The sequence below is a fragment of the Aquarana catesbeiana genome, linkage group LG05, assembly GCF_042186555.1.
Source record: "Aquarana catesbeiana isolate 2022-GZ linkage group LG05, ASM4218655v1, whole genome shotgun sequence".
Lineage (NCBI taxonomy): Eukaryota > Metazoa > Chordata > Amphibia > Anura > Ranidae > Aquarana > Aquarana catesbeiana.
The window spans coordinates 186,609,137-186,622,089 of NC_133328.1; the positions used below are offsets into that span (position 1 = coordinate 186,609,137).

General features: G+C 40.5%; 1 protein-coding gene across 1 annotated transcript in view; it reads right to left on the reverse strand.

Annotated features, from left to right (window-relative positions):
- The window catches only part of CNTNAP2 (contactin associated protein 2), a 2,786,505-nt gene that overhangs the window by 142,615 nt on the left and 2,630,937 nt on the right, over positions 1-12,953 (reverse strand). Inside the window, exons 19-20 of the mRNA XM_073630449.1 lie at positions 9,997-10,233; positions 7,450-7,586 (exon numbers count right to left, since the gene is read on the reverse strand). Of these exons, the coding sequence (XP_073486550.1) occupies positions 7,450-7,586; positions 9,997-10,233 (374 nt within the window). The remainder of the gene's footprint in view (positions 1-7,449; positions 7,587-9,996; positions 10,234-12,953) is intronic.

Consider the following 12,953-nt stretch of genomic DNA (forward strand, 5'->3'; position numbering starts at 1 on the left):
ACAGTGTATTACTGTGCATTTAATGCAGTATATTTCAGTGTGTTAACTGTACGTTTAATGCGGTAAATTTCAGTGTGTTACTGCATGTTTAACGCTGTATATTTCAGTGCTTTACTGCACTATTAATGCTGTATATTTCAGTGTGTTACTGCATGTTTAATGCTGTATATTTCAGTACCTTACAGCATGTTTAAATCTGTATATTTCAGTGCATTACTGCACATTTAATACAGTATATTTCAGTGCTTTAGTGTACGTTTTATGAAGTATATTTCATTGCATTACTGTTGGTTTAATGCTGCATATTTCAGTGCGTTACTGAATGTTTAACACAGTATAGTTTAGTGCATTAGTATACATTTAACAAAGTATATTTCAGTGCGTTACTGCACATTTAACGCTGTATATGTCAGTGCATTACTGCACGTTTAACGTTGTATATTTCAGTGTGTTAGTGCACTTTAAGACTGTATATTTCAGTGCGTTACTGCAGTTTAACGCTGTATATTCCAGTGCATTACTGCACATTTAACACAGCATAGTTCAGTGCATTAGTGCATGTTTAACAAAGTATATTTCAGTGCGTTACTGCATGCTTAACGCAGTATATTTTAGTGCGCTAGTGCACGTTTAACTCTGTAAATTTCAGTGCATAGATGCATGTTTAACGCAGTATATTTCAGTGCGTTAGTGCACTTTACCACAGTATATTGCAGTGCATCCGTGCACTTTTACTGCAGTATATTGTAGTGTGTCATTGGGGTGTGTCTGTGTACTGAAGTTAAAGTGCACCAAACACCACTTTCTATTGATTAAAGTGCATCCACATACACATTTCCACATCTTTATTACATTTTTTAATAAGCTCCCCCCCATCATGTCTGGGAGGCCAACAAGGAGAGGCAGATGTTCCCATGACACTGTGAGGGGGCCAGCAGCGTATGTGTCCACAGGTAAAGGTGGACATGGTCTGTCCTCAAGCAGGGCATTATTTCCTCTGTTTAGTGATGTTGTCTGTGCTATCCAGCCACAGCATGCAGAGGAGGTGGTGGACTGGCTTATTAACCACATGCTGACCAGCCACCGCAATTGTACTGCGGCAGCATGGCACGGCTGGGCGAAACAACGTTATGTAATGTTTCTTCGCCCTGTGGCCACTAGGGGGCGCGTACCGATGCGAGTGCTCGCTGGTCTCGATCACCGGCGGGCTCCCGCAATCGCTTGGGGCACACGGAGATCCCGGAACTGTGTGTGTGTGTAAACACACAGTTCCTGTTCTTTGAGCAGGGAACTGACAGATCGTCTGCATACAGGGTATGAACAGCGATCTGTTAGTTTCCTGCACAGTCCCCATCCCCCTTCAGTTAGAACACAAACTAGGACACACATTAACCCCTTCACTGCCCCCTAGTGTTAACCCCTTCAGTGCCAGTGACATTTTTACAGTAATCAATGCATTTTTAATCGCACTGATCACTGTATTAATGCCAATGGTCCCAAAAATGTGTCAAAATTGTCCGACGTGTCTGTCATAATGTCGCAGTCATGATAAAAATCACTGATCGCCGCCACTACTAGTAAAAAAAAATATTAATAAAAATGCCATAAAACTATCCACTATTCTGTAGATGCTATAACTTTTGCGCAAACCAATCAATATACGCTTATTGCGATTTTTTTTACCAAAAATATGTAGAAGAATACGTTTTTTTTTTTAAATCGTTTTTTTTATATATTTTTTTGACGCTCTTTTTTTTGTTTATCACGCAAAAAATAAACACCACAGAGGTGATCAAATACCACCAAAAGAAAACTCTATTTGTGGGAAAAAAAGGGCATCAATTTTGTTTGGGAGCCACGTGGCACGACAGCGCAATTGTCAGTTAAAGCGACGCAGTGCCGAATCGCAGAAAAACGCTCTGGTCTTTGGGCAGCCAAATGGCCTGGGGCTGAAGCGGTTAAACTATCCTCATCCTCCGTCACCCAAGCAGAGACTAGTGCACAGTTCACTGCAGCTGCCAGAGTAGCTTATTCTGTCTCCTTGTCCACAGCTACTCTGGCCATAGCCCCAGCATCTGGCATGGAGGAGTGATCTGAGTTATTTGAACACAACATCAGCCACTTGCTCCTTGGCGATGCACAGGCATTACTTGATTCAGATCTTAGTTCTGAGGTTGAGGAAAGTAAGAACATAAGCCTACACAGAGGGGACAACACTGGTAAACAACAAATTGGAAGTCATGTTCCCCCAGCCGCAGCATATTGCCAAGTTGTCTCCAAAGCTTTTAAAAGTAAAAACAGTTATCCATGAAAAAAACATATGATGCACGTCTGCAGATCACCACTTGCTGACTGACCTATAGCAGTTTTACTGTGCACTGGATCAAGTATATGATCCCCAGGTAGCGGGCGTGAATGCACGCCGGCGATGGCTGGTTATACACAACAGGAGCCGATCAGTGGGTACCGTGGGCTCAATGTCCGCCGGCACCCGCTGATCATTCGGTACAGAGGCAGAACGGCATTGTGCCTATGTAAACAAGGCAGGTTGCCATTCTGTCCGTAGGGAAAGCATGGATCCTGTGTTCCTGCAAAGCAGGGACAAGGAACCATGTCTTCCCTTAGTAAAAGCACCTCCCACACTGTACAAAAACACAGGCTAGGCACACATTTACCCTTTGATCACCCCTGTTAACCCCTTCCCAGCCAGTGCCATTAATACAGTGACAATGCATATTTTTAGCACTGTTTACAGTATTAGTATCACTGGTTCCCAAACAAAAAAAAGTGTTAGTTAGTGTCCAATTTGTCTGCCACAATATCGCAGTCCTGCTATAAGCCGCTGATCATCACCATTACTAGTAAAAAAATAACAATAAATAAAAAATCTCAATGAGCGTATATTGATTGGTTTGCGCAAAAGTTATTGCGCAAACCAATCAATATGCGCTCATTGAGATTTTTTTACCAGAAATATGTAACTACAATACATATTAGCCTAAATTGATGAAGAAATTAGATTTTTTACATTTTTTTATTGGATATGTTTTATAGCAGAAAATAAATATTCTTTTCAATATTGTTGTTTTTGTGTGTATAGTGCAAAAAAAATAAAAGTACAGAGGTGATGAAATACCACCAAAAGACAGCTCTATTTGTGAGAACATTTTTTTTTATTCGGGTACAGTGTCGCACGACCTCTCAATTGTCAGTTAAAATAACGCAGTGCCGTATCTCAAAAAATGGTCTGGTCATGAAGGGGGGTAAATCTTCTGGAGCTGAAATGGTTGATGCTAACTACTGACTGAGCATCATGGGAAATCTAAGGTATATTAGGACAGTTTTCTCATTGCGTGTACGTCTACTATTTATCACAATAAGTAGTATGTTTTTGCACTGAGTCATGAAAACCTTGAAATGAGAAAACTCCATAAAGAAAAAGGGCTCCAATTATTTTTTAGATACTTTCATTTTTCAAAGCAAAATTTGGGATAAGTAACAGCTGGCAACTCAAAAGGACTCTTTACTCTCTCTAAGGAGAGAGAAAATGTTGATTTGGATCAGTTTTCTCTTAACAGAGGGGTGATGTAAGTTTTAGCACAAATAATGAACCTGACATATGTCTTATTGAATTCTTTGTCTAATCCTTTCTTTTTGAATTAAGCCTAGATATTTAAATCTGGTTTTATATGTGCACATTAAACAAAGATGTGGAAATTAGCATGTCTTCACATGCATTTGCTTTTGTATATGTATACACATAATTGATGTCATATTGGGAATACATTAACGTTTTATGACCAATTCATACCAATTAAATACTAAGTTAATGAATCATAGAATATTTATGCCATACATATATTTTTTATCCTGGTGTGTGGTTTGATGTTTTCCATCTGGACACTCACCTACATGTACTGTGACATACTGAAGCAGAGCATGATCCCCTCGGAGACTGGGCCGCAGGGCAGTATTCCAACATGATAATGACCCCAAACACACCTCCAAGATGACCACTGCCTTGCTAAAGAAGCTGAGTATAAAGGTGAAGGACTGGCCAATCATGTCTCCAGACCTAAACCCTATTGAGCATCTGTGGGACATCCTCAAATGGAAAGTGGTGGAGTGCAAGGTCTCTAACATCCACCAGCTCTGTGATGTCATTATGGAGGAGTGGAAGAGGACTCCAGTGGCAACCTGTAAAGCTCTGGTGAACTCCATGCCCAAGAGGGTTAAGGCAGTGCTGGAAAATAATGGTGGCCACACAAAATATTGACACTTTGGGCCCAATTTGGACATTTTTACTTAGGGGTGTGCAGGCATACCCCACTTTTAAGTACACAATGGGGTTTATTTACTAAAGCTGGAAAGTGCAAAATCAGGCTCACTTCTGCATAGAAACCAATGAGCTTCCAGGTTTTATTACGTACTAACTTTTGTTGCCAGTGGTTTATATATTAATGGCTGTGTGTTATTTTGAGGGGACAGCAAATTTACACTGTTATACAAGCTGTACACTCACTACTTTACATTGTAGCAAAGTGTAATTTCTTCAGTGTTGTCACATGAAAAGATATAATAAAATATTTACGAAAATGTGAGGGGTGTACTCACTTTTGTGAGATACTGTATATTGTATTTTGGCATGTAAAAGGCACTGCTTTTATTTTATTATCTGCGATGATGTAGATTCCAAATAAAGCTGGTCATACACTTTAAGATTTGTCTCGTTTGGCCCTTCAGAATGATTCACCAATCCAGACTAAACAGCAAAAATGGACAAATTTCTCCTGCTGACTTTTGGATTCTGACTGACTATCAGAATACCTGAAGCATAGCTGCATCTAATTGGTTACAGCCACTGTTCAACTGACAATTTTCCACTTGACTCCTTTGATTTTCAGATTGAAAGCTGTCAGACTGAAGGGTGCTGACAGGGCCACCCACAGAGAGAACTTTGTCTAGATCATCAGAAACCAGCCTTAAAGCGCAACTAAAGGCAACTAGGCGAAGTTCTTTCTATGGGAGGCCCTGTCGGCACCCTCCAGCCTGACAGCCTTCAATCTGAAAATCAAAGGAGTTGGGTGGAAGATTGCCAGTTAAACAGTGGCTGTAGCCAATTGGATGCAGCTATGCTTCAGATATTTTGACAGTCAGACATCAAACCAATCTGGTATGGATTTTGGGGGGAACCCACGCTGTTTTTTTTTCTTAATTTTTACATGCCAGCAATTCCTTTGTTTACATTCATTAGTCATGGCTGTTAAGGACACGGCCACCCACTCCTTAACAACAAGTTAAAATTAAACATGATCCTTACATACCACGTGCCTGGACCACTACCTAACCACTTCCTGACCAGCCACCGTCATTATACTGCGGCAGGTCGACACGATCCTGCAAACCGTCGTAGCTATACGTCGGTCCCTTTAAGTGGGATAGCATGCACGCGCCCGCTGCAGTGGGGGTGCAGATACTCATGAATGGTGGTCGTTATGACCGCCAGCCACGAGCGATCGAGAGCTCGAGAGGCAGAACAGGGACGTGTGTGTGTAAACGCACACATCCTAGTTTTGTGAGGGGAGGAGAGAGAGATCGTGAGTTCCTACGAGCTGAGTACCACGATCTCTCATCTCCTATAGTCAGTCCCATCCCCCACAGTTAGAACACACACCTAGGGAACACAGTTAACCCCTTGATCGCCCCCTAGTGTAAACCCCTTCCCTGCCAGTGTCATTTATACAGTAATCAGTGCATTTTTAAAATTAGTGAAAAAGTTTCCCCAGGGGGCTTTGAAGCAGCAAAATATTTCTGAAACAATGTTTAGTAACCATGTTTAGTAATCACTATCACATAAAATTTCCAGCAGTCGACACAAGCAACAACAAAGGACCATCTCCCATGGCAATCAATTCATTAAAAAAGTTCTAAATGTACAGTTACATTGTATCAATACTATCCATATGAATCCCCATGAATACCCCAATGCATTTCGACCTTTTTTCCTTTTCTGGTCTTCTTCAGGGGGGTTTTTAATTCCAAAGAGATACATCAAAAAATTCCATTAGGATTTTCTACAATATACAAAACATGATCTATCATTTCGTAATATTTTGAAAGTTTTGAAAGTACATCTCCATACATATGGCGAAGTACTTACCATTTGGGAATAGGAAAGTGGGCTTGTGTCGCATAGTTTAAATTAATAAAAACCGTTGCGTGCGGTGGTCCCACAATGTTTGCTCATTCCCTCTGTCACTTCTGGGTGCGTCCATAGTCCACGAGGCTTACAAGGAGGGAATGAGCAAACATTGTGGGACCACCGCACGCAACGGTTTTTATTAATTTAAACTATGCGACACAAGCCCACATGTATAGCGTTGCACGACCGCGCAGTTGTCAGTTAAAGCGACGCAGTGGCATATCGCAAAAAATGGCCTGGTCGTTGAGCAGCCAATTCTTCCAGGGCTGAAGTGGTTAATTACCACATGCATTTATTTATCTATTCCTTTTTGTAAATTGACTTTAAAGCTACTGTATGTGGCGTTACTGAGCGTTTTTGCATTATGTGGCAAATACTGCATAAAGCAATAGTGAATTGGCATTTTCAGGATTGCATGTGGTATTTGGTTAAACACCTAAATACGGTGTGTGATCTGCCTTTGTGAATGTAGCTCAGTGAGCCTTCAGAAGCAATTTAAGATTAGCCTAGTTAACATGTGAAAAGAAACCTAGAGCCTCATTTGTTATCTAATTTAGGCAATATTTCATATGCACTTCATTATTAAATAAATCATATTTTAAAACATTTAGTCCTGGGTATACCTCCCAATTTTCTAAGATCCTAAATTAAACATCAAAACATAGCTACCATTGATAATTTGTTTTTATCTTAAAGTACTGTACCAGGTTTCAGGGCCATCCTGATTCTAGGTTTACTACATAGTGGGGGTTATTTATGAAAGGCAAATCCACTTTGCACAACAAGTGCAAACTACAAGTGCAAAGTCTACTTGAAATTGCACTGAAATTGCACTTAGAAGTGAAGTGGCTGTAAATCTCAGGGGTAGATCTGAAATGAGGAGAAACTTTGCTGATTTAATTATCCATTCATGCTGTTTTTATTTTCCTTGCATGTCCCCCTCGGATCTACAGCGACTGCACTTCCAAGTGCACTTTCAGTGCAATTTCAAGTGCACTTTGCACTTTTAGTTTGCACTTGTAGTGCAAAGTGGATTTGCCTTTAGTAAATAACCCCCACTGAGTCACTGATCTAGAACAAGCATGTAGACCATGCCTACTTTTTTTCAGGTGAGCAACTCATGAAGTGGTGACACCAGGATCAAAATCTCACACCTTTAAATACATTTTAGCTATCACGGTTCCTGCATTTCTATCCTTACATTGGCTCTTTAATAAACAAGTTGTTGTTGATAAAATGCATTTTACCTGGAAGATGATGGTCTTTCCAAACCTGGTTATATTGACATTGTGTGGTTGGCCATTTGCCATATTCTTGTGGTCACTGATATCTATTAAATAAGGCTCTTTGGTGCCACCTAAATTATACCGAATTTGTAAGACACCTGTAAGAAAGATCAAAGCGTTTCATATCTTTGCACACATGGAATATCCACTTATATATAATAATGATCAACATTTGTCAACCAAATGTGTTTTCAACAAATAATTGGTATGAACTCAAATGTACTGAAATAATGACAAGTTGGCAAAGTAACCAATCAGAACAGATACCATTTTTGACTCAATGTAATGACAATTTGTGGACTACAAAACCAAATGAAATGTATATTAGAGTTAGGGGGAAGCTGAAAGTGAATTCTAGGCTAATAAATATACAGTTCAAAGAGCATTGCACCCCTACCATATGTCACAGCATAGTCAGTCAGTGCCCTCACATTTCTTTATTGAAGATAAGCAATAAAGCCTGGGCACATTTCTGACCCTGCTTGTGATTGGACAATGAAGGGGAAGCTGGACACTCATGAGGTCATCTCTCTCTTCTCTCCTTCTGTCAACATGTTTCTTTAAATACATGTAAGTGCAGCAGAGTCTGAATAACTCGAAGCGCTAGCCCTTATTATTATTCACGATTTATATAGCGCCAACAGTTTACACAGCGCTTTACAATGTAGAGGGGGGACAGTACAATTACAGTACAGTTCAATACAGAAGGGACAGGAGGGCCCTGCTCGTAGAGCTTACATTCTAAAGGGAGGGGGTGGTGGTACAAAAGGTAATAGATGCAGGGAATGATTTGATGGGGGTGGCTCGAGGACAGTTGTTAGGTGGGTGTGGGATAGGCTTCCCTGAATAAGTGAGTTTTCAGGGATCTCCTAAAGGTGGACAGGTTAGGGTCTGATCGGATATACTGGGGCAGGGAGTTCCAGAGGTTGGGAGAGGCTCTGGAGAAGTCCTGAAGGCGAGCATGAGAGGAGGTAACAAGGGAGCTAGAGAGTAGGAGGTCCTGGGAGGAGTGGAGGGGACGATTTGGGCGATATCTGCAGATGAGGTTGGTGATGTAGCTGGGGGCGATGTTGTGGATGGCCTTGTATGTTGTGGTTAGCATTTTTAATTTTATACCGTGGGGTAGGGGAAGCCAGTAAAGGGTTCGGCAGAGAGGGGCAGCAGTTACAGATAGATTAGTGAGGTGTATTAGTCTAGCAGCAGCATTCATGATAGACCGAAGGGGGGATATCCTGCGTAAGGGTAGGCCATTAAAGAGAGAGTTGCAGTAGTCAAGGTGGGAAATAATCTTATCCCTTATCCCTTAACCCTTATCTCTCCAAGGTTGAATTCTATAGTCTAAATACTTCTGAACAGGGGATTACAGTAGACTGATTTTAAGATATAAGGATACCAGGCACTCCCTGGTAATTTTGGAGCTTGCCCACCTGAACATTTTTAATAATTGTGAAGGTAGCTCATTTTAGTAATAGGCCAAAAAGAATGTGCGGGGTTCAGCATGATCAGCAATCTCTGACAGTACCCGGAAATGTTTCCAATCAGAGCAGCATGGGATTTGGCTTTAATGGAAAGCTGCTGCAGGTATGTCTCTAGGCACTTTATAGGTTTTGTTTTTTAGTGACAGGGTAACTTTAATTTGCGCTAAACACTGACCTTCAAATAATAGGTACTCTTTACCATTGATTCCAAATGACCAAAAATTAAGGTAGGATAAAATGTTTGTCTATTGCAGTTCAAACACAAATGATATGGTTTGTTCTAGAGGATTTTTTTAAAGCTTATACTGGGTGATAAAATGTTTGCTATCTTGAAAAAAACTGAATACATGAGTGCTTTTAATGTACATGCATTCATTTTGTTATTTTTCATATACGGCTGATTCAAACATAATATTGTACATATTTTGTGTATTAAAGCATAACTAAATTCTATCAATCAACATTAACTAGTTTTAATACTTGTGCTGCTAACATTAGTAAACAGATCTGAAGTATATTATATTATATTTACTTGTTTTAAACTTTTTTTTTTTTACATTTCTTCAGTTGCTTCCTGGTTCCTGTCCTAGGCCAAAATAATGTCATACATTCAAGCCCTTCATCTGGAAGAGGGGCTTCTCAGCTAATCACACCTTCCTGTCTGCATGTTTGACCTAAGGGCAGATGGATTCCAGGAAGTAAATAGCCGTGACTTGAAATGTTAGGGGGCGTGTTTTTCAAAATGATTTCTCAACAAAATAAAGCATGGAGACATGGTTGGATGGATGAGTTTGCTTTGAATATTAAAAATGAATTAAATAGCGTTTTAGATTTGTGGTGCTCAGATACAGTTAATAACCACCTGAAAAGCCTGTCTATTAAAATCTTTTCAGTATGTCTCACTCTTATACTGAACAGATTATTGTACATTACTTTGAATGTCTGTATTTAAAGGCAAATTTATTTTACTAATCTAAACCGCCAATACAAAGTTGACAATATAGATATAATATATAATATAATACTTTACCTGGTGGTTTTAGGAGCACAGCCATATAATCCTGGGAATAGGAACTGACATACACGAGGATACATGGTGCTTTGGTGGTGCTAAAGCTAAAAAGCAGCTCTTCTTTTGTTAAAGAACTCTCCGAAGCTGTAGTCTGTAGGACATTAGACACATCTTTTGGACTGACCACTGCTGACGTAGAGGCTGTATGGAAATTATATCTCAACCACGTGCCTTCTTCAAAGTACCCTCCAACAGCTACAATAGAGAAGGATTATAAATGCATTAACCAACAGTGAACTCATTATAGGTGGTAGCAGGCAAATGGGCTTATCAGTGGTAGCCAGTGAGAGATAGTGGAACACATTGCAAAGCTTATTTATATTCTCCCTATACCTACACATAATGGCTGTAAAGAATTGCACATGGTATGCAATCACTAGTAGTGCAGCTGCTTAGCAGATTAAAGCAAAATAGATTATTAATTAATTTAGTTGCTACTTCTGTTCCTGGTATGATATCGGAACATAGGGCTCAAACATACGCAATATAATGTGGCAGAATATAGATTTAAATATTAATATGCTTGCCATCTTTATCACTCTGGAAAACTCCCTATTTACGGATCCCCAGACAACCTGGACTCCCTTTTAAAGTCCTGCATAACATCAGATGCAACAAGATGCCAGCCATTATCTCCATTATCTTCAGAAAAATGTCTTCTATGTTCCAGTTTAGTTTGGGACACTACCCAGGATTGTTTTCTGGCAAATAAAGGCAATAGCAGGCATCCTTTGGTAAATGCACTTGGGCAGAATGTTTACCTTTAAACTTTAAATGTACAAGTTCCCTTGTTACCTTTGTAATTTGTCATTCTATCGTCTACTATACCTGTGTCAGTGCCTAGGCTGTGTATGCACACATAATTTTAAAAATCATTTAACAGTTTGATAATATTATGAGCAATCATTTCCTACTGTGTAAATCATGCTAAATTTTTTCTTTTCTTGAATTTTTCTCTTCTGAAAGCAAAAAAAGCAGTAAAAAGCTTAAAGCAGAACTTCACCCACAAGGGAAAGTTGCGCTTTATGCCCTCCTTCCCCCACCTCCACCATATCACATTTGGCACATTACATTTTGGGGATTGAATAGCTAGTTTTCATATATACCAGCTCCCACTTTGGATTGTCTAGATCAGGGGTGCTCAACCTGTGGTCCGCGGGCCACATGTGGCCCTCAGAGCCCTCTGATGTGGCCCTCGACCAGGGAAACACATGCCCATGCTCTGGGATGGTGGTTCAGCAAGCACAGATTGCGATCAACAAGTTGCCAACCTATATAAAAACCACAAAATCTCTGCGCTTAGGACAGAGAAAAAAGAGAGAGAAGAGGAAAAAAGAAAGAAAAGGGGGGGGGAAGGTGGGGATGAAAGAAACAAGGGAATGTAGAACCCTCTATAGAGAGGAAAGATAAGGGAAAAGAGGACAGAGAGGAGAGATATCAGGAAAAGGGAGGAAGGGCTAAGGAAAAGGTGTGCTGCCTCCCCTAGTTAAGCCCTCAAAAGGGCTAACGAATGTAACAGAATGTAGATGGGGGTTATGGCGCTCCCGTATGGGGGGTATATAAGTGATTACAGTAAATACTGATAAAGATATTATAATGAATAGTAAATACCATACGCAAAGGGTAAATAAGTGCAATAACTCTGGATGCTCATAAATTGATTAATACCATAAAAAATTGAAAAAAGTGAAACCAAAAAAAAATGATGAAAACATCCCATTCGCATGTAGTGGGCAAGTGTGAAATATTAGTCAGTTGCAGGTGCTGACCAATAGGTGCTACTAATATATATAATACATGTGTAACTCTGTAATTAGTCCAACGAATCCCAAAAGTAAATAACAAATGCAAGCCAATAGGAAAAATAAATATAAAGGAAAAAATAAATAAAAAATAAGATAAAAAATCCAAATGAAGTAAAAAATACAAAAAGTCTAATCAAAAGTGATATATTCCAAAATATATATATCATAACAAAGTTCCAACTGCTTTGGTGACTGTAGTGCCCACAGAGGAGAATATCCGTGACTTCTGTGCTCCCCTTTTGGCTCCCCACTCACCGGCTCCCAATACCCCTGCAGGGGTGACAGACACTATAAGATTCCAATGCCGTCCTCTTGGTTGGTATCTCGTGGTTGCTGAAATATGGTAATCCTCTGTCCCAGGGTTCCCAGGTCAATCATCCATATCACCTTACACCACGTCCAAGAAGGGGATAACGTCGATGATGAAACGCGTAAGACGGGGCTACGCACTTACGTCATTTCCGGGTACGGAGCTAGTGAGCTTGGAACGCAGCTGGACCGCACGCTGCGGGAAAGCTCTTCCTGGTTTCGGCTTCACCCATAGTGTAGTGTTTGCGGTTTTTATTCTTGTTCCCACTCGGGGATCAGTATTTTAATAAAGCTTTTTAAATTATACTACACTATGAGGTGACATCTTTTCTTATGAGGATTTCTCTGGCGATTCCCCAAGGCCTTATGCAGCGTAGACACGGTCGGAACTTTTTGACTGGACTGGTCCGATGGACGCCGACGGACCAAATCCGGCGGACAATCCCATCGTGTGTGGGCTTCACCGGACCTTCAGCGGACTTTTCCAGTCGCAAATCTGACGGACTTTAGATTTGGAACATGCTTCAAATCTTTACGTCGTAACTCCGCCGGACCCATAAATCCGCTCGTCTCTATGCTAGTCCGACGGACAAAAACCCACGCTAGGGCAGCTATTGGCTACTGGCTATCAACTTTCTTATTTTAGTCTGGTGTACGTCATCACGTACGAATCCTTTGGACTTTGGTGTGATCGTGTGTAGGCAGGTCGATTCGTTAAAAAGTCAGTCGGAAGTCCGTCAAAAATCATTTGAAAGTCCGCCGGAAAGTCTGTCAGACCAGTCCGGTCGAAAAGTCCGCCCG